The 23,381-nt window shown below is 39.4% G+C and overlaps 1 protein-coding gene across 4 annotated transcripts in view; it reads right to left on the bottom strand.

Annotated features, from left to right (window-relative positions):
• pex14 (peroxisomal biogenesis factor 14) overlaps positions 1 to 22,064 on the bottom strand; it is an 89,390-nt gene extending 67,326 nt beyond the window's left edge. For all 4 annotated transcript variants that reach the window (XM_026921125.3, XM_053240586.1, XM_053240587.1 and 1 more), the window contains exons 1-2: positions 21,937 to 22,064; positions 17,080 to 17,124 (exon numbers count right to left, since the gene is read on the bottom strand). In XM_026921125.3, the coding sequence (XP_026776926.3) occupies positions 17,080 to 17,124; positions 21,937 to 21,963 (72 nt within the window). In that variant the 5' untranslated portion in view covers positions 21,964 to 22,064. The remainder of the gene's footprint in view (positions 1 to 17,079; positions 17,125 to 21,936) is intronic.
• Between the last annotated feature and the right edge of the window lie 1,317 nt (positions 22,065 to 23,381).

Below are 23,381 nucleotides of genomic sequence, written 5' to 3'. Positions count from 1 at the left end.
CCTTTTACAGTCAATGATGACATTCAGTGACAGTCCACACATCTCTCCGAGTGGCAAATAAGACGAGTTTGCACACTAATGAAAACGAAACTGGCTAATTCCTTGACTCTAAGACACTTTGTTAATAAAACAGTTGCTTTCCTGAAAATGAGCATTTAAAAAAATGTACTGTTGTATAAAGGAAAAAAGCGCCTGTGCCAAACATAAATGAACAATGACAGATAATACTACAATGCCACGTCGTAACACGGCGTTGATGAGAAGCACAGATAAACACAAAGGCAATCTTGCGCTGCCAATGGAACCTTGCCCTTCATTTCCACAGAAGGGACGACCAGCCTTCACATCCAATTAGCTGATTGAAGCCAAATGAATACAGCACTAATACAGATATGGATATGGATATGAAGAGCTTTGCCTCCAATTGAGAACACTGAACTGATGGCTACTTTTCCTTTTCACCTGTTCTCAAGGTCCATGTTTAAAAAAAAAAAAAAAAAAAAATGCACCCACATACACACACAAAAACCGGTAGCAAACTGAGCACACACAGCTGCTTCTCCATCACCAAAAGGCCTAATAGATGTACAGTGCAGTGACAATTAAAGGGAAATGTGCTCGCCTATGATCAATTGATTGGGTGTAAGCTCCATGTGACACTTGGCGAGGACGGCCACACCGGCGACGGACAGATTGTGACATTCGGCTGACATTATCATCTCTCGACTGCCCGCATTCAATAGGGGAGGATGCTAATCACGCGTTGTGGATCAACAATTTTGCTGTCTTCAAAAGGCTAGGAATTGGTGCCGTGACCCTCTTGTGGATGACACCCACTGCTGTGCGCGGGTGTGTGAGAGAGAAAGTGAGAGAGAGAGAGAAAGAGAGAGAGAGATTTAGGGAATGAATGTACATGGCAAAACTAGAACCCTAAAAAGTGAGTGAAAGAAACAGAAAGCTTGTAAAAGTTAACTCACAGGGAGAAAAGTGATAAGAACACAAAGGAAAAAGCTAAGAAGGAAATAAAACCTCCAAAAGACAAGACAGAGGAAGAACTACAGACAGACAATGAGACACACCGCACTCCCAGACCGCGTCTCCCAAAGCTGTACCTCAGAAGATAACTATCACCATCTACTGGTCACATGTGGTACTGCAGCAAAGCGCACGACATCAGGATGAACTGGCAGGCCTGCCAGGCTTTTCGCATTAGTCAAAGCTGTCAAGATTGATTAGAGCAGCAGGGACAATGGAGCTCACATTTAAAGACATGCTCAACCCACAATCAGAGGCGCATGATTGGTGCACGGTGCAGGATACTGCTCCTCCATGCAGGGCAGACTGCAAACCTTTCCCTTGTTCAGACTTGTCAAACTGAAAACCCTCAATTCTGAAGATAGCCTGCATCACTCAAAACTGATCTTTTTCACCAAAACCAGGATATGTACAGATAACTGGTGAGATGAAATGCAAGTTGACTCACACTGAGAGGTGCCGTTCTTTGAGTTTACCCACAGATTCAGAGAAACACAAAGCTACTGGAGGAAGCTGCACATTCAAAAAAAACTCAACCCAAATTTTCTTTCAGGTTTGGGTTAAGCATTCAGTCATAAAGTAATCACAATCACGGCTCTGGTTTCTGCAAATTAACCGCTTCTAAAAGACCTCCTAATGCATTTGGTCTAGTACTGTGACCACTGCGTGGAAATCAAGCGTTCATATAAGTAGTATAACTAACCAAGAAGAGTCTGAAAGTTCTGAGAACCGAGCAAGTGTTCACAACAAATCATGGTTCCTCGGAATTCTCAGAAATCATATTGAGATCAGCCATCAACAGCAATTAATACGTCATGATAATCACGTTATTGACATGATAACTGTGTTCACACGTGCTCATTTACTGTAACAGAGCAGTCTTTTGTTGACCTTTGTGATTTTTTTTTATCTTGTACCATTGCTTAACTCTAAAATTGTTCAAGAGAACATAAATAACATAAGGTCTAGGTGTTTTTTTTTAAATCCAGATTTAAAATGTACTAATTTAATTTATTCTTAGTTATTCAAACTTGTCATTAATTTTGTTATATTTTCAAGATTTGTAGCAATTTTCATATATGTGTATTAAATTCATAATTTTTATAAATTGCAAATTATTAATTGTTCTACGTAATGCATTAGTGCTCGGGCAATATAACAATATAATATTGATATCAAGATACATTATGTTACACAACATATGTCTGAGATATTGTGGGTTTTGTAATGTCTTTTAATAACATTCGAACATTTGACCACATCCACCATTTTCAGATAATTCTGAAGCCCAGAGCTTGATTTTGTGACAAATACATAGAAAAACCTATGAAAGCAAAAAAACTCAGCCATTCATATACTTCAAAATGTTATAATTTATAAATGATGCCTAAAGTCATGCTTGATATACAGAACAAAACAAGAAAAACAAATCTTCAATCATTCCACTTTGCAGTCATCTCACGCAAAACTGTTTGTGTACAGCAAGGTGAGTGAACTTCTTGTGACCAGTGGTTTTATGGAGAGCAGGGGTAATACCGGGCCGTATGTGCGTATGAACTGCTCCAGTGTGACAGCATGGCGGGTGTGAGTGCAGGGGCTGCACTGGCAGGCCACTCGCTGACAGACACACACCTGCTCTGACATTTTCTGCCGACCTTGACTGAGAAAAACACAATGGCTTGTTTTCCTAGAGGAGAGACATCCAAAATAGTGTTCGCTTCTCTCACTGACTCTTCTCCCGTACCCTCTTACCTAAAAGCCCTCTCATCCAGGGAGGTAAGGAAGCGACAGAAATAGGTAGGTAAATTTTGGTCTCAAAAAAAGGTTAAATTAGTGCAGACCCAGCACCAGGAAGGACACTAATGAGCTGAAGACATCAGGGATGCTGTATGTGACAGAAGTGGTTCTTATTTAAAGTTAGCTTCCGCTGTGTGTTCAGGTGCAGCAGGTGTAAGAGGTGCCAGCTGCATACAGTGGGCATTGTGGGCAACCAAGCAGGTGCTGTTTCTGTTAAGGCAGCACATGCTCAGCTGGCTCTAACCTGAGCCCTGTCTTTAATACTCCAAAACATACTTGGCTCAGAGCTGTTCCCCAACAAAATATAATTCATAAAGAAGCATGAAGATAAGAAAAGTTGGTACAAAATAAAGATATGAACTGAGATACAGTTATGGCCACTAAACCCCTGAATATTAGATTTCTCCAAAGATACTATTTTGATTATTGATCTAATACTTTGTATGAAATACTTCACACATGAGTGCACAGTGGTGCAGTGGGTAAAGCAGCTCACAGCTCAAGGTCCTTGGTTCGATCGTAATCTCAGGTTACTGCCTGCATGGATTTTCACATGTTCTACCCGTCTGCATTAGTTTCCTCTGTTTCCTCCAAAGAACAGGTGGAATGACTACACTAAATTGTCCTTAAGTATAAACCTCTGTGTGCATTCTGCCCTGCAATGGACTGCCGGCACATCCAGATTGTATTCCCCATCCCATTCCCAGTGTTCCTGGCTTAGGCTCCGGATACACCGCGACCCTGAAGAGGAATGACTAAACTCAGTCTCCACAGACAGGTTTGCAGACACACCTCAAAGTGGAAAAGATTAACTGAAGCCTTTTATTATTGCCCTAGGAACTAGTCATGCTACACATGGTAACAGGGTGTGTTTCGCATAGCCTTACACTTCTATCAGCAGCATCAAAACAGTGCAAGTTTGACTCAGTTAATATGTTGGGAAATTAGTCGTCAACAGAATTACCGTTACTAGAGCCCAGAGGGAACAGGCATTTTCTATAAGCAAGTCCATGCAAAGACTGTTTTTCACAAGGATCATTGGGGGAAAAAAAAAAAAAAAAAAAAAAACACTGTTTTTTAGAAACATGGGAAAATGCAGAAACACAGGTTTGGAGATGCAGAATCAAGACTGAATGTCTGGAGGTACAGGACCAGGACTGAAGATCTGGAAATACTGGGTGAAGGCTTACAGTCTGAAGATTTCAGGCTAGGACTAGGAAGGAAGTTCTAAGTTACACTACCAAGTATAGGTCTGAGAGACTGGAGGTTTAGAACCAGGATTAAGCTGGATCTGACAATCCCAGGCTAAGACTGAGGGTCTAGAAATATAGGGCCAAGAAGGTACCAGACTTGGACTGAGGATCTGAAAATACCGAGCCTGGAGAGCCGATAGATTGGAGCTGTGATTGTTGCATAACCGGGGGGGCTAGAGGTCTTGACTGGTGAGGTCTGGAAATGTAGGACAAGAACTAGGAAGCTAGAACTCAGGATCTAGAGATACTGAGCTAGGACTGGGGAACCAAAGATGCCAGGATAGGACTGTGGGTCTGGAACCTAGGAATCATGGTGTAGAGATGAGCTAAGATTTTGGACTGAGGGTATGGAGAAAGTGGGATTGGACTGAGGGTCTAGGAGCTAAACATGAGAATCTAGAGATACTGGTCTAGGAAATTCAGTCTGGAGATGGCCTAAAGCTGACAGTCACAAGATATAAAACTAGAATCTCTGAATCTTAGTTTTGAATATATAATGTTAGGACTTGGTGTCTGAGGTCATAATGCTAAGACCTGGAATATAGAGCTATTATCGAGTATCTGGAGGTAGCAAGCTAGGACTGAGGCTCTGGACACAGTGGGCTAGGAGCGGGGGACCGAGAGAGCAAAGATGTAGGGGTGGAACTGGGGGTCTAGAGACATAGGGCTAGGTCTGAGGTTATGGAGACAGTGGGTTAGGAGTGAGGGTCTTGAAGCTAGAACTCAGGGTCTAGAGATTCTGAGCTAGGACTGAGGGAGCAAAGATGTAGGCTAGAATGGAGGGTCTACAGACATAGAAGGGTATGGAGACAGTGGGTTAGGACTGAGGGTCTAGGAGGTAAACCTGACAATCTAGATATACTGTGCTAGAATTGATGGTCTGAAGACAAAAAAACAGAATGTTAGACTAAGATATATAAAGGCAGGACTGATGGCCTGAGGATGCCATGCTAAGATCTGGGATACAGGGCTACGACTGACAGTCTGTAGGTAGTAAGCTAGGACGAAAGGCTGAATGTCTTGAGGCAAACCCTGTGACTGATAGTCTGGAGCTTTGCTGTGGCTGGGCCAACACTAAATCCTGGGACAGAAGCATAACGTCAGTCTCCAGCAGCCTCTAGTGCTCATATACAAGGCTGCAACAGATGAATGCACCGTAAGTTGTACATAAGACACTGTGAATGGAAATGTCAAAAAAAAGATATCTAAGATGTGATCTTTTTTGGCTACAGTTGTATGTAGTGTTGACCTACTGCTGCTCATTTTTCTGGAACTGATAAAGCCGTAATCTATCTGTGCCACACAGAAACATGGATCCTATTAGCGTTTCTCTCCAATTACTTTTCATCAAACTAAGAAAAACTGACAATTATTAATTAATATCCATTATGTGTTTTTTTTCCATTTCACAAAAGATGATGTGGGGTGAGGGTGAAAAAAATAGAAGCAATTAGCTGAACAAAATCAAAATATTATGTTTGAAAAGGCACTGATAAATGTCCTGGGAGCTCCCATTTTAAAGTGAAACTGTAATATATTCATGCTGCCATATTTCATTAAACTGCTATTACAGTCCTGATAGAACTATTAGTCACTTTATTATTAACAACATTAATGTATTTACATTTTTAGTGTACAAGCCAGTTTTCCAGCAATAATTTATGAACTAGACTTCAGATATTTTATAATGTTCCCTCATCTCAACCCTTTTGTGCTTATTATTGATTATAAAAACAGACTGAATTTTTATGTTTTCCCCTCCTCCCTTTCCAGATGCAGTCTCTTAATGTGCTGGCAAGGGGCCTCTGCATTAAGAGACTGAAATAAAGTGCATTTATGTCTGAAGCATAACTTCATAATTTACATTGCAACATTTATTAGAGGTGACAAATGAGTGTTTGGTCCACTCGTGCTTTTCCACAATGCAGCGCTCATTCAATCCATATAAATTACAGCTGGGATTGTGAGTGCTGGTGCGAATGATCCTATTATATTTATGCAGCAGCACACACATGGGTCTGCTGTGCTTAGTGTAACAAGAGAATCAGAAGTGCAGGCTGTTTATGATCTAATCCACGTAGTGCTTCTACATACTGTGGAGTCAAACTCCAAGATATAGCGGGGAAAAATAATAACAGAAAGAAGTTTAATTAAATTCAATACCACCGTCACCTACCTATGGGGCGCTTACATTCCCTTGTGTGCACTAACTTAAAGTTCCCATGAAACGGCTTGAGAGCCATGATTTGATTTCGTATGTTGACGTATTGCCATTTGACACAGGAAGTCAGAGTGACGGCTGTTGTTATACAACAGCCACTAGTGTTTGAGATACACCACACCCCCATGGAATCTAAACAAACTCTACAGTAGCTTAGAGAACTTGCTAAGCATGGAGTTTAGCAAGAGCCTTTTTTGAAATGTAGAGAAATTCTCACTGCTCCCTTCACCCATGCTTGTCGACTTTAACGAGGACAATATCCTAGATGTTGTTTTTGGGATTATGCCGTACATGTCTGAGCCGAGGTCTACCATCAGCGGCACCGATGTTGACAGAAAGTAGCAGGGTCGTCATTGGGAGGCATCTGATGAGGCGTCTGAACGTTATTGGGAGGCATCTGAACGAAAAAACTTACTTATTACTTACTCTCTCTGATGAAGCAACTCTGACAGTGGATAAAGACTGAATCGCATTCACACTCAGTCTGAGTTAGTAAAAAAATTCCAGCATTGAACATCCCCAAGGTGGTAAAACACTCCTCCTGACAACTTGCACAAATTCCACCCTCTTCAAAATGATGAATAAACTCCAACCATATATTGCTCAACAAAGAAATGTTTGGAAAAAGGAATATCATGCGGGAAGATGCAGAGCCAAAAGACGCACCAATGAACCATGTTTGCTGCTAACGGGCTGCTACTGAAGAGCAAAACCCACCCCTGAGGGTGGAACATATACATTCTAGACAGCATTTAATTGGACAAACACAAGATTAATACAGGTATGAGGCATTAAAAATATTTTAATAATTTTACAAGTGTCACACTATAAAATTAAAACAAGAATATCTACAAAACTATTTTCTGTATTGTTTTGCTAGATATAATGTCGTACAGCTGCCCATAACCCTAAAAGACAGGTACAAAACATCAGTTTTGACTTCGGGGCACTTTATAAGCAGAAAGTTTAAAGAAATATCCCTGAATTCAGGAGTTGCATACATGTGTAAACAACTCTCGCCTCTTCCTGTGCTAATATCCCTCAACCGATAAGTACTAAAAGCCAGCGTGTAACGTTAAATAATTATTTTAGAAATGTAGTTACAAACGCACCATGGGAATCCTTCCATTTAAACAAATAACTGACGCTGCAGGGGAGTCGGTGGATGAATTAGCAGCTAATAACTTACTGCGCAGGCCGATAAGGAACATTCCCAATGTGTCAATTACAAATTGTTCTTCTCTGATTTCCAGACTTATAAAAAAAAAATTGCTTTAAAGTGTGACGGGGAAATTTTGGCTTTTGGAGAGTACCAATGACACAGTTTCTCCCTCACTCGTTTGATCAAAATGTGCCAGGAATCAGCGTGTGATGCTTCCTGCGTTAAATGAAGGCCTCCCTACTAACAAATCAAAAAAAGAAAAACAGCACAGGCAAGGCTTCAGTCAGACACATATTCATTAAAGTCAGAAGGACAGGGCCTAGAATAAAAAAAAAAAAAAAGATGCTGACATATCAAAGGGTCTCAGTACCTGCATTACCATAGTCGTTTACTTATTAAAGCAGGGATGTTTCCTGTCAATCAGGGGGCCATCACGTCTCCTCATTTGCGGCGGAAAAACTGGCATAATTGCTTCTTATACTAATCAACACAACTTGGGGTAATTATGCCTTGAAAGTGACATTGGAGGCTGAGTGGGACGTGTGTGTGTGTGTGTGTGTGTGTGTGTGTGCGTGTGTGTGCCTGACAGTAGAGGCAGCTTGAGACTTCGAGTCTCCCCTCTCTTCTCTCTTGTCTCTCTCTTTCTCTCTGACATGTCTGCTCTTCTCAGAGCTTCCTCCAACATACAAATAAGGCTGGGAGGAAACTTATAATATCAGACTCCAGTAATTACAAAGTTGGCAACGGGTTTACAAAAAGCTGTACAGAAGCCTTTCCAGGCACTTGAAAAGCATGGCCGTGCTGCGATTGAATATGTGTCATATTTCTGTCATCTCTCAAGCAAACACATCATGACACAGCTAGGGCGAATTAGAAATTATAGATCTGCAGTAACCATTCTGCTTGGACTGATCCCCTGGCTAGGATCTTAAATTCTACATATAAGGTTTAAGAAGAAATTAAAGAAATTACATTTTTCCTTAATCCCAGACTTCAAATAAAGGCTTTCTCTTAAAAGTGGCTAGAACAATATGGACACTAGGGGAATAAAACTGAAATTTCCAGGAAGCTTCCCAGCACAATCAGAGGCTCAATCAGTGTGTGGTTTATCACACCACAAAAAGTCATAAAAGCTTGTAGAAAAAAGAAGCAGAGCGTTCGAAATGAGAGCACACAGAGCACACAAACAGATGACAATAACATAATTCAACATTAAAAAGATCAGTAAATAATTATTCTTATACCACAGCGCTGTTGAATTCTCAAATCTAATTGGTCAGAAGATGTTGATTCATTTCCTTAACAGCGGCTCTGACAGTAGTTCCAGCTGGAAGGCAAATCACAGGTTTATATTAATGCACACGTTCTAATAAGTTATTGTTTCTATAGTAACACACAGGGCGCTTGTATGGCAGACGCTCCACATAATCAAAGGCTAGTAATATATAGCTGGAAAAAGCGTATTGCTATTTAACAAAGGTATTTATGGAAAGAATCTCTAGTAGCAATGCTTTGTAATGGTCAGGAAGTTTTCTGCCACGGGGACAAATAACTTTTTGCGCTTAACAGTTTCTTGGTAACATGACAAGTTGCGTTTTTTTTTTTTTTGTTTTGTTTTAATTTATTAACTTCAAGAAAGAGAAAAAGGAGAAGCTGGTAAGGGAACAGCTAGCTGCTACTGCTGTTTGTAAAGCTTCTATATACTGTTTATAGCTACTATAACATAAGTGAAATGTTTTTTGCAGACATTTCCCAGTATTAAACGTAACTATAAATGGTTAAAAGGTATAAGAGGTTTTATAGTGGACAGTGCTGAGCAACAAATACATGCTACATAATTTAATAATTATGTTAATAATTAATAGGCACAGCTATGATACACAGTATGGTTGGGAAATCAAGGCAATAATGGATTGTGCATCAGCCAGGAAAAAAATGACTTAATATGCTCTTTAAGTCAAAGAGAAAACTATAGATTAAGACTAACACAATAAGGAATCATTTCCTGCTTGAATGAGAATAACTGACAGTGAGATGGGTGGAAGGAATTCTTCCACAAGTTACTAGTCAGCAGTGATTCAAGCAGATGCCAAAGTCACTGGTGCTTGACTCATTCTCCTAGACCTTCTCCTGATGATCGCTTTTGACTCATCTGACAAATCTAATCGAGCTTTCCTACAGGGCTATGACCATTCTATTGAAGAGTCACATGGTGCGAGTTGTCCAGAAGTCATCAGAAAAAGCCTGGGGACAGGAACAAGGACGGGGACAGGGACGAGGACGGGGACAAGGACGGGGCTAGCGACAGGAATGGGAACAGGTGCGGGGACGGGGACAGGTGCGGTGATAGCTCCTTCAGCAAGTTCATGTCTACTGACAACTTTCAGCACTCGCCGTCTCTCAGTTCAGCAGGCCATGCTCTCGTTTCAGTGGTTAAGTTTCTATTCAACAAGCTTTGTATGGGGAAAAAACAAATTAAACATGAGTTTAATTTGTGCAGTTAAATGTCAGAGCAATTTCTGGGAATGTCATGGGTGGTTTTTATTTCCTTTACACAGAACAGAACAGACTGAATTTATCAGCAGATATGTCTGCACCGATGTTAGCATGGACGGAGATCAGTGCCGTGAAGACACGAAGATGAGGTTCGTGTTTAAATGCCACAAGTGATTTTTTTTTTTTATCCTCGAATGATAAGGCAGAGACTGATGTGGATGATGCTGATAATCAAAATGATTCTTTAGCAGATTATAGGTTATAAGATATAAATGTGAAATTGGAATGAAATCCTTAATCGCAGCTTTTTTCCATTGTTAAGGGATCTTTAAAATGCTACAACTTTACTTATGACTAATATGTATGTGCAAAAAGAGAACATATTTCAGCTGAGGAAGGTCTGTAGCTTTCAGAACTATATATAAAGTCAAAATTTCATTAGCTGAAGGGTTTTCCCGGGCCACCACACCACACAAGTAGAACTCCTTCTTGTTACTAATTCATATGCCAGAACAAAGCTTATACTTAAAGTAAAATATACTTTAAACAAGAAGGAAGCTATTGGATATTGGTTACAATGATACTTCCACAGAAATCCACAGAAATACAAACGACTTGTTCTTGAGATATTGCGCAAACGAGTATCTCGCACGGACGGACGAATAGACAAACGGACAACCATAAAACACAATGCCTCCACCTCCTACTGGCTTAAAAATTAGAAATGACACCAATCCAATACCCAGCATCGGCTGAAAATTGGATTTGGAAAAGAAATGTATTTTTGGAAATGGAAATGTTTAGATATAAAGATATAGAGACTTGACCGTTTTCTTAGGGTTGATTTGATTTACACTGTATGTGTATTTATATTTATTATATTTACAGTGTAAACGATTTTTTATTTAAGAGGTAACTGAAGTGTTCAGTTAAAAAAACATTTTAAAGCTTAGTAGTTTTTAAAGAAAACAATATCAGATGAGTATAATTATCAGCTGTCACTCAAGGTTTTAATATCTGTGTCTGTATTATTGGACTTAACCAGCTAACTACTTTATTACATTGTTAGCTAGCACTTTTTAGCCTAGTCAGTTAGGTTACCCAGGCAACCCAAAGATGGGAGTGGGCAGCACATTAGAGATTTCATTTGCCCAATGGGCTAGCTAATGATTTTATAATTTGGCCACCTCTGCAGTCACTATAAGGGTTTTATTTGTTTTAGAAAAATGTGATCGAGTCTAATCCTTTATATTGTCTACATACATTTAATTAGTAGTGTACATGTATCAAGGTATGAGAAATTGGTGCATACAATAAAAGTTGAAAAGTAAAAGGAAGTCCTTCCTTTCGTACACAAAACCGTTATGTTATCAGATTTAAAAAAATAAAAGCTTGATTTCCTGATTGGAAGTATGTCAAAAGACATTCAGTGTTTCAGCAAACAGGACAGAATTGTAACGGAAAATTGAGAAAATGAATGAGCTTTTGATGTGGCGAGATGTCCGGCCATAAATCTGCTGCATATGGACCCTGAGGAATCGGCTTCACTGATCTGGTTCAGAGGGGACACAGAAAAGCAAAAACTGCAGAATTATGAAATCTGGACTCCACTCATCTCTATCAACGCACGCTTTTCAAAGAGCAACAACAACAACAACAAAAAATAATTGGTAACATCAAAAAAGAAAGCAGGGTGCAATTTTGGAAAATATAAAAAAAAGAGTCCAAATAATTCATGCAGATAAACATCAGAGAGTCAGAGGAAAGCCATGGGGTTTCATAGAAAAGCCATTTCTCAGTTCAAACAGGAAACTGAGAATTATGGTTTGTGTCATGCCTCAATTGTGTCAAGAGTGTCTCATACCAGTAAACAAACAACAGACTCAAGAGGGGATTCTACAAAATAAAAAAAAAAGAACCAGACACACATAGGGGGAAAGCCTGGCAACAAAGCAAAGCTTTTACAGGAAAAAAGCAGATGATTCACCTCTAATCAGCGATGTGTAGTGAGTCAAAAAGAGCCACCTGTGCTAAAGCGAGAGGCCTGAGCAAGCCCGCAGCCGTAAACTCATTTTCTGCAGCCAGCATCTGCAGCCCTCGAGAAGTGATCCGAGCACGCACGATAAATCTGACGTGAAATCATAATCATAAAAGCAATTAGCTGACCCTGCGCCGCTCGTCCTTGGACATGACAGTGAGAATTCATACAGAGTCCTCCAAGGATCCTGAAACGAAGGGAGGGAAGGGAGGGAGGGGAGAAAAGTGCAACACAGCAACAATAAAGCCCTTCCTGTGTCATTAAGCACAGACTCGGAGAGCTCAGGATGTACAAGTGGCACTCTCAAAAACACATCAGTACACTGAGCTCCCACTTCATCAGGGTTCGGTCAACAAGCACTCGGACTGATGTGTCCAAAATATGAACAGTTACCAGGCCTGGCTGTTATTAACAACAACATCACATGCGTTAAACAGGTTTATGAGATGTCTCGTTGTGTGGCGTCACTGTGTATACATCAACACTGATACTGGTATAGTGTACCGGTCCAACACCGCACTCATTTTTACTTGTAAAAAAATGCTCTGATACCAAAATCCAATACCATGTGATACTATTTGAGGTTGTGCTAATGATCAGACGACATGAAATGATAGTAATCTGGACTATTTCACGACTGATGATGGCAGTTCAAGAAAACTGTGCACTGCAGAAATATCAAGAGGAAGAAGTTCAAAATCTTCCTACAGTTAACCTGATAAAACATCGTAAACATAGAATTCAGCACAAGGAGTTCACTGCTAGCAGCAAACACTGGCTAGGTGAGGAAAAAAAACGTCTATAGACAATGCTAGGTGCGTGCAAACAGCTCTTACACAGTATGTTGTTCTTGATGATCCAAGATTGATTACAACTGATTATTGACAACGAAGGATTCTGATGCAATGAAGACAAAACGTACTTTACTTACAAAACAGAAAAACTATAATTGCATTTTTATATTATTTTTAACTTAGCTACAACTGAAAGCCAAAATGTGCATCCCTAATAGAAAGGAATCAGCATCCCATGTCATTTTAACAGGAAAAAAAAGAAAAACGCTGAAGGACCCTTCACATCTTGGCCCAGTATGAGTAGCTATGATGAACTTCTCCAAGTGGCCATCTTCCTCAATAATTTTGAATTATCTCCGAGCCTCAAGGCCCCATACCGACCATAATTCCCTTTACTGCAGGCCGCTCCAATAAAGGATTACAATTAAAGTAATAATCAAAAGTGGAAAAACAGGCAAAAATGAGATCTAAATTGCTGCAAAGCTTCACCAAAGGTATTAGTGGTTCAGATTTATTACCAGCCACCACCTCCTCTCATCTCTGGACTTTCATAACCAATATGAAAACGGAGGGCTGTCGTCGTTGTCCTGAGCAGCACCTCTGGCTAAACCATGCTGTGTTCCACAAGTCCCGACTGAACGCAGCTCATTTTCAAAACTAACACATCAGCAACAGATGTCAGCTGTAACTGTAGGGCACTGAGGGACAAACTGTGGGAGCAAATGGAGAAAGGAAGGGAAAAATGGGATAAGTGAATAAGACAGTGAGAGAAGGTCTGATAAAGCAGCTATAATGTTAATGCTGGCGTCTTGTCAATTTGTGCCCGAATCCTGGGCTTTGTGATGTTTTTTTTTAAACCTCTACATGGTGGCGATAGCAGAGGGGCTCCGGAAATTCGTAGACTGCTGAGCCAAAACAGATCACTTCAAAGCGCCTTATTTAACGCTCACTAAATTTTTCATCACAGTCGCTTAATATCCTGGGGAAGGGGAGCTTTTGAAGTCGCAGCGAGACCGGAATGTTCTTCTGACAACTTTCCCTTTTTTTTTCCCCCGCCTCTCCTCCTTTTTACCTCCTCCCTTGGCTTCTGCATCCCTGCCTCTTTCAACAGGAGGCCAGTGATATTTGGGGCACAGAGAGCGACCCCAGCGGGCAGAGCCGGCCTGCAGTAGGCCACAGAGCGTAGCGTGGTCATCACCCGCAACACACACGCACTAGAGCAAGGGTCGTCATCTGGCGGACTGCGGTCCTAGCAAAACATTCCAGCAGACCGAACTGAGCATACAATACTGTAGCAAAGCAGATAAACATATGAAACAAAAAACTGGCCATAGTTCAGCTACTATGTTTTCTAAACATGAACCAGCTCAGCATCTGTAGCAAATCCTTTAGCCTGAGGCAGCTCATCAGACCAGAGACTAGCTACAGAGCTAGAGCTCAGATAGTGGAAAGCTTTCACACACCTCCAGAGATTTTTCATTCTGCAGGGTGTCTGAAATGTCAGGATAAATCCAAATATGTTGAGCAAAATCCACAAAAAAACAATACAACAGCTCAGAAAAGAGCATAAAGGTGAACATGTAGAGCAGTGTGCATATGGATTCAAAACAAACATGAAGATTGGATGATAATTTCAACAAATGTTATGCTAATTTATACAATAGCTACTTCCGGTCCAATCATTTGATTGGTCAAGTGGGATTCCAAGGGTGCCTATATTTCCTATTACTGGACTGGGATGGTTCACTGTTTGTATCACTCTGCTTGTCTGTGTTCACTACGTAAATTCCACTTCCTAGTTGGAAACCATTACTACAGTAGAGTTAGTGATATCATCAGCAGACATTTTGGCTTTCATAAGAATGTACAAATCAGTGTGTTGACAGTCTATACAGTGAGTGTAGCTTCTTCGGGATCTGTGTCCATTAGCCATTAACATTCATTTGGCCATACTGTGTCTGAAACATCACTTACTTGATATTAATTTCTTGTTTATAAAGCAAAAAATATATGCATGCATATAAGAAATATATACATGCATATATATATATATATATATATATATATATATATATATATATATATAGAAATATATATATGCATGTATATATTTCTTATATGCATGCATATATATATATATATATATATATATATATATATATATATATATATATATATACACACATAACTGAGTATTGGCACGGCTGCACATGCAGTACACACCCTGTGGGCTCATGCCTATGGCTGAATCACAGCCACAGATATTCAGTTTTTTCAGATATTCAGTATAACCGCACTCTTGCTCATGCAATATTGCTTGATTCTAAAAATCCAGCGAAATATAATAACGATAGAAAAGATACAATAGATGGAATAAATTGCAGTGAGTGGGCGGGGCCGGCCCTGGGAGCCGAGCGTTGGAGCTCGAATGCGACTGGTGCTGCAGTTGAGTGACATGGCAGAGAAAAGAGCGCAGGTCCAAACCTGGCCTGATGGAGCGAGGTGAGTCAGAAGTATTTAACGTGACTGGTGTGCCTCAGCTGACACGCCGCCTCACGCCAACCCTGCCACCAGTCCCCTTTCCTCTCATCCACATCAAATCCTTTCAGACACAGATTTCAATTATTCACCTCATCCAAATAATGCCTTGTGACATGAATTATCCAGGACTGTAATAATCCACTTAACTGGGAAAGAGCAGCTCATCAAAATGAGAGAAGAAGGGAAAAGACACTCATGGACCAGTTGGGCAAAGCGAGCAGCCTTAACAACCTACATTTTGAGGAGTGGGGTTTCATATTTCCAAAATTGCCATGAAATCACATTAAACAAAAGAGAACAATTCAGAAAGTAGTCATGCAGAGACTATAAACATGCTATATACACTCACTGGCCACTTTAATAGGAACAGCTCTACACCTGCTCATTAGTGAAATTACCATGTATCAGTACAGTGTATAAAATCATGCAGAAACATGTTAGGAGCTTCAGTTAATGTTCATATCAAACATCAGAATGGGGGGAAAATGTGAGCTCAGTGACTTTTGTTAGTGCCAGGTAGGCTTGTCTGAGTATTTCAGAAACTGCTGTTCTCCTAGGATTTTCAAGCACAACAGTCTCTAGAGTTGACACAGAATGGCGTGGAAAAACAGCACCAAAAAAAAAGGAAAAAAAGCTGCAGCTCTGTACAGTGGAAAGGCCTTGATGAGAGAGGTCAGAGAAGAATGGCCAGACTGGTTTAAGCTGACAGGAAGGTTATGGTAACTCAAATAACCACTCTTTACAACCGTGGTGAGCAGAAGAGTATCTCAGAATGAGCAACATGATTTCAATACTTGAATGTTGATGTGGATGAGCTGTAACAGCAAAAAAACCACATTAGGTTCCACTCCTGAAGCTACAGTGGGGACATGAGCATTGAAACTGAGCAGACTAGAAAAACATTCCCAAGCTTCATCTTTATGTAACAATCTTACACGTGTTGAAGTCTGGGAAAAGTCGTCAGCTGTCGATGCAGCTGAATTCTGGCAAACAGCCAAAAATCAGGTTTTAAACAAAATTGGATTTTTCCGCATAACATTCTGACACCTCAACAAAAATGATGTGTAAATAGTTGCGTTAGCTTGTCTCGGCTTTTTGCAAAGATCATGTTAGGTAGCTATGGACGCAGTTTAAACTCCAGTGCAGAAAAATGACTGTAAAATCTTAATAAAGCTGGGTATAGAGATCGACACAGTTTTCATAATGACTATTATTATTTTTAATATTTTATTTCTTACATGTTGAATAAAATGCGAATGAAATCAGCAAACAAAGGCTGCTTTTAGACAGTGCGTCGGATACTGTCCTTTTCATTTTGGGGATAACCAGACTGAACTTGCGGTTGAGATACATGCAAAAGAGAAACATATTTCAGTTCTGGAAAGTCTGTAGTTTTCAGAACTGTATGTAGTAGAAAATGTCAAAGTTTCACCACGTGAAAGGTTTTTCCCAGGCCATCAAACGCTGTTCCTGTTTTGATTCTTAAATATAAATGTACACTGTTTTTAGTCACAAGGAGTATCAGTATGCATGCTGACCTGGATGGATCAAGACAAGACAGCCAAGTCCAAACACTGTGAACAATCTATACCATGACCTGTGTTTTGTTGTACATCTGAAAATCTGCATTATTCAGAATCATAAGCGTACAGAAAAGTGTGTCCTGAATGTTTCTGTTTGTTTGTTTGTTGGTAGGAGAGTTTTTGAGACTGGATTTCTCATCCAGAGTAAAAAGACCTTACCAGAGCTTCCCGTGGCGGAGTGTCTTCTCTCCCTGGAGGTCCGCTCTGCAAAGACAACAGCAGATTTGTATTACAGCTCCACCTAGAGGCATTCTCTATACAATACACTCGCTCTTTAAAAGACTCCTCAAACTTCACATGAGCTCTCATTCCACATATCTAACAAGTTGAGGTAGCAGGTTTTCAGATTACATTATTAAAATAATTAAATAGCCAAGTCAAATTCTACAAAGCCTTTATTATTTACATTTTTTTAAATGTGAATTAGGTTTTCTGGAACTTTTTCAACAAGGTATCTATGTGACAGTGTACTGTGATAAGTAAGAAATGAAACAGGACAGGGTGTGCCGTTACAGAAAAAAAAAAAAAAAAAAAATCCACAATGGTGTGGTGTGACATTTTTTTTTTTTTTTTTAAACAATTTATAGTTATTTTAATTTAATCTTATGGAATGTCTGTGAGACAAATTAGTTCCTGTTATCACTTCCCTTCATCAGCCTCTCTTTTTTTCTCTCTTAAAGTTAATAATAAGCTTGTCATATTACTGCAAAGCATAAACTCATCTATTGACACTGGAGACTCCTTCCAATAATGTTAAACATCACTTATCATTTCTTAAGAAATCTTCCTCATGTCAACAGTTAAACACTGTTAAATATCATTTTTTAAAATCCACTTATTCTTAGTCTTAGATAATATATCGCGTCCAGCATACAAGTCCCTGTGAAAGAGTTGTTACTATGGAAACGATAACGTATTACAAGGAACATATTAATATTAACTTGTGATTTAAACTACAGCCAGGACTACTGTCAGAGCTGCTGTTATAGAAACTAATCAACACCTTCTGACCAATCAGATTCAACAATTTAATAGTGCTACTGCATAAAGACATCTACAATAGTTATAGTTAATAGCTAATATATATATATATAGTTAGTTAAATAATTAACATAACTTTTCAAGATGATGATGTAGTTTCAGGTTTGATGTATCTGCTGAAAAGGGTGCCAATATTTTTACATCAGCATTGCCTACTTTTAAAAGAACGTATGTGAAAAAGCAGAGAAAAGTCTTCTAGTGCACCTACAAAGCAAACTAGCACACTTATGAATGTCGATTTATACTTCTGCATTAACATGTATTTGCGTTGTGACACAGAGAGGGGGATCATGGGTAAATGTGGCACACAGAGACGTGCTAGCACGCAGTCCTCCCACGCAGTCCTCCCAACTGTGTGTCGTGCGTACCTGTGGTGCTATGTGTCGAGCGAACGCTGATTGGTTGGCAGGGAGGCGTGTCTGATTGCGTATGCCGTGATATTTCTTCAGCAGGTTTAATCATCAAATTCAGATTACGTTTGTTTGATTCTGAATAATACTGTTAAAGTACATCTGAAGTGTGAACAATAAAATGCTAAACAATAAACTGTAGACAATAAAATGATAAACTATAAAGTGTAGACAATAAAATGAGAAATAATAAAGCGTAAACATCCAGAACTTTCTGTCTTCTATAGACGAGCTCATGCTCTGAAACTGCTTTCTGAAAGTGCAGTCTGTTAAAACCCTTAAAACAGCTCATGACTGAGCAGGATGAAAAACACTCAGACTAAAAGTCTCAGTTTAAACAGATTCACTCTGTTATTCTCAGACCGGTGTCTTAAATAAAAATTTCTCCTCTGTGATTACACTCTCGCACTAAACAGCGAGTATAAATGAACACAAGCAAGTTTTTCCTTCACACATGGCGAAATGATCACGTTACTGTATAATTCATTTACAGAAATCTAAAATCATATGATATTGTGTTGATATAAAGTGGGAGACTCTGTAGTGGCTGTAGTTCATTATAACAGCCAGTTGATTCCTACAGGATCACACACTTTTCTTTTTCTTCTGACAGACTCCCAATAAACACACAGTGTAGATGATGTAAACCATAACGACTCGATTAAATTAGTAAAGCATCCGTCAATCAGTGATTGACAGAATTGTGGATTTAAACACTAGTTACACACTGAAGTGCTTCGATATCAGAGCTGCTCATACTGCTGAATACAGACGAGTTAAAACGCTTCAGAAATGCTTCCAGTGAGAATTCACTTGGTTTATAATGAATCACGTGAGGTTTCTTTTCTCTCCCGGTAAATTTGGTTTAAAACATTTAGTGCGTGTTATTTTCTGTTTATTATTCCTACAATTAAACAAAGAACTTGTATTGATTTCTGATTTTCCTCTTCGATGTGTAAATCAGTAAATTCTGGTGTGTTTCATGCGACAGCGCCTCCTAGATAACACAGTCACCTTTACGTGCAAGTATGAACACTTCACCACGTGCAAGCGTCGTATAAATCAGCCTTAACACTTATCACTGCGCTAGATTACACTGTAACATCAATATCAGTGCCTCTGAAACTAGACTGCACACTTCTCATTTTCTGGATACACAATTCCACAAAGAGAAAACTGGCAAAAAAACAGTGATGGGAAACTAGAGACGACCACGACGGCTCACAAAACATGACACATTAACAACATGGAGCACTAGTAATATGTTTTCCATTGTTTAAGATCCATGCCTGTACAAAGACGGGAAAAAACTCCATCCAGATCCGATCTCAGCACAGTAAATATGATCACGCTGATTACTAAAGGCACCCTCCTCATGTTTCTGTCTCTTTGTCTATAGTATAACTCACTGCTTTACTCTCCTCTAGCTTTAGCTGCCATTCACATGCCACGACATACTGAGTCGATTCTGCAGTTATAGGAAAATAATCAATGATGGAGTGGTGTGATGCGGCCCTGTTATCGTAAGATAATTTATTTATTAAAGAATAACACACTTTTTATCCATTTATAGCGAAAGTTAGCTCCTGTTATCACTTAGACTATGGCAGCTTCTCAATGTCACGATATCTTTTTATTAATTTTTTTTTAGAATTACAAACTGACTGGAAGCAGCATATTCTTTAAAATTGCAAAAAAATGTTAAACAATTGTACAGCTTTTCATTTTTTCTCTTTATCAGTGTTACATTTTTTAAAATAAAAATCTTATTTTGTTCAATCAATAAAACTAAAAATAAATTCATAATAAATTTCTAGAACAATTATTAATTATTATTAATAGTTTTTTTAATGCAAGGCTACTGTACTGCTGGCTACATTATACATATGTCTGTGTCTGTGAATGTGTGTGTGTGTACACACACATACACATACACATATATGACATTTTTGAGAAATCGGCCACACTTATGGTGACGGTTTCTATGAGTTTTTTTATTTATTTTATTTATTTATAGAGGGAGTCTTCAGTGTCAGGCATAACTGACATAACTTCCTCTGTCCTGAATATTTTTCAGTGCCAGAAAACTTTTCAAAACTTACAGCTTTACTTCTGATTATTGGAAAGCACTGACACTGGAGACTCCTTCCACAAAGTTAAATAAACATCTCTTCACAAAAAAAACCCAAAAGTTCACCATATCAATAATCACACATAGAAACGATACTGTAATACAGGGTGTCCAGAGCCTTGCCCCAGGGATAAATGCGGCAGATGTGACAGATGTTAACTGGCCCGAATGTATTATAGGTGGCCAAAGTCTGCCTATAATACTAACAACATTATAATCTTATAAGTGGTGATGCTTCCAATCAGTAAGCATGGAAAATCTTTCAGGTAGTCTTGAAATAGTCCTTAACTAAAGTGGATTTGCAACCAATGTTGTTGTCATCTCTCTTTCGGCTGCTCCCGTTAGGGGTCGCCACAGCGGATCATTGGTCCGCGTATTCGATTTGGCACAGTTTTTACACCGGATGCCTTTCCTGAAGCAACCCTCCCCACTTTTATCCAGGCTTGGGTCAGTGGCTGGGGTTGAAGCCCTGGCTGGGAATCGAACCCGGGCCGCAGCGGTGAGAGCACTGCAGCCTAACCACTATTCCTCCAGGGACCCATTTGCAACCAATTGTCATTAAAAATGACAATTTATGATTGTTAGTTTGGCTAATTCCAGTCCAAATCATTTTTGAAGGCTACATATACAAAGTGCTGTAATTCCTACACTGTTCACCTGATTTGGATGTAAATACAAATTCAAAGCTGAAAGTATTTTGCATAATACATAACTAATATTTGGTGACCGGCCCTCAGGTATTTTGATGTGGTCTAATTTGTGGCCTAATTTTGGAAAAGTTTGAACAGCCCTGTTGTAATACGACAAGCGCATTGATACACAGCTGTGATTTGCCTTTGCACCGGAACTACTGTCAGAGCCGGTGTCATAGAAATGAATCAACACCTTCTGACCAATCAGCCTCGAGAATTTAACAGCGCTGTGGTGTAAAATATTATAACATGATCAGTATTAATGAACAGTCACGTGCGGAGAAGCTTTAAGGTCAGTCGCACAAGACCAAAGGTTTTTTTTGTTTGTTTTTTTTGTAATCTAAACGTGTGCTCTGTTAGCCTGCTAGCTGTCAGACCCGTGGACTCTAACCTAGGCTAGCCTTGGCTATCAGAGAATGCACGCAGAGTTAGCACCTTAGCTTGCTCATATGTGCAGAGAAACGATGTCCACTGCATTTGTCCACATGTCATGAGCAAAAACACTGTTTCAGGACTTGTAATGCAATGCTAAAGCTCCCTCTATCAGTGTTAATAATAACGCTGTCTGGCCTGCACCTGTCAGAAACAGCTAGCCTGCTAGCCGACATTAAGTGCGCTAAAAAAAACTTTTTTTCAAAATGCTATAATGTCGTCAGGAGTTGGCAGAACACGAGTGTGGTTTAAATCATGCAACAAACGTATAAGCTCAAATGCTGAATGTTCACAGCACGCGTTTAACTACCTGCTCTGACTGTTCCGAGGATGCCATCTTCCACTTCAGCCTGTGCAGTTAGCTAGGTAACCAGCTGAAGTGAAGCGGATGTGGCAGCGATTAGTCGAGCCTGGCGCAGGCCGAATAGTTGATCCAGAGCCGCGATAGTGTGCGTATATACGGGGTTTTACGGTAACCACCAGGCGTTTGGGGTAGAAAAGCTGCAATTCATCTGTTTTAGGTCAAATGTAGACACTAGAGAAGTTTATGTGCATCATTTTTCATTATTTACTGAATGTAACATCTGTTTCCTAGAATAGAATATTCCTTTTGTAAGGTTGTTCAAAGAAAACAATAACATTTTATGTAAATATAATGTACAAAAAATAGAAATAACAGATCTAGAAAATAAATGTGCATATTATGTCATAGTTCCAGAAAAGTAAAGTGTGTGAATTTTCCATAAATGTTTCATTTTCCATAAATCCTGCTCTAAGCTCTTCTCTCAGTGCTACAACAAACAACAACAACAATCCCTTCCTGAATGCCCAGATGTCTCAACTGGTAGACTTAGTACGTGCAAATGCAATAGAAATAAAACAGAATTGTAACTATCTGTATTTCTTTTTCATTAAAGTAGACAGAACAAAGCATTTGAGGGTTAGAGAGAGAATAAGGCTTTGCAAGAACGCAACGGTACAACATGTAAAATTCATGTAGACATGTACAGAATGGTGTGTGCCAAAATAAATGGACATCTCTTCTACATCCAAAAGGTGGTGACATTGTGGTACTAAAGAATCCAGTGCATTTATTGCTATTTAAAGACTAAAGTGCACAAAGTGTAAAGTGGGTTATTGTTGATTAGCCTGAACACGGGGTAGGTAGCTTGCGTTCTAGGAGGGGTGGGAAGGAAGTAGCGTAGAGTCTGGAAGTGATCTAGAGATGGAAGATGAAATATATGGCAGAGAAGGTAGAGTTGAGAGAAATGTAAACTGGTTGGGGGTAGAAAAACAGAAAAGAAAGAAGAGTTGGAGTCAGTTATCCGGAACAGATAGTGAGAATGAAAGAGGAGTTCAGTAGTAAATTACAAGTAGTGAATTGCTCAGCACAAACTGAGAGTAGAACAGAAAGACGATTAGAATTATAATTAGAGCAGCGGAAATATATCTGGAAGTCGAGGGGGTTTCTGTAGAACTAATAACCGATAAACTCAAGATGCAAACAGCAAATACCCAAGCAACATGTGGTGGGTCTTAATGGTGCTCTGAATCCTACAGTGGAATGCAAGGAGACTTACTGCAAATGGGCAAGAATTAAAAAAAATTTATTGCAGATCAGGGTAGCATACCTCATGTAATTTGTGTTCAAGAAACTTAACATAAACCTTAATTGAGTTTTATATTGCAGGGTTACAATTCTTGCATAGGGATAGAATATCTGGAATTGGAGGGGGAGTGGCTACATTTGTGAAA

This window comes from Pangasianodon hypophthalmus, chromosome 16 (genome assembly GCF_027358585.1).
Source record: "Pangasianodon hypophthalmus isolate fPanHyp1 chromosome 16, fPanHyp1.pri, whole genome shotgun sequence".
Lineage (NCBI taxonomy): Eukaryota > Metazoa > Chordata > Actinopteri > Siluriformes > Pangasiidae > Pangasianodon > Pangasianodon hypophthalmus.
Note: the sequence above shows the minus strand (reverse complement) of the source record. Positions and strands in the feature narration are given on the sequence as shown.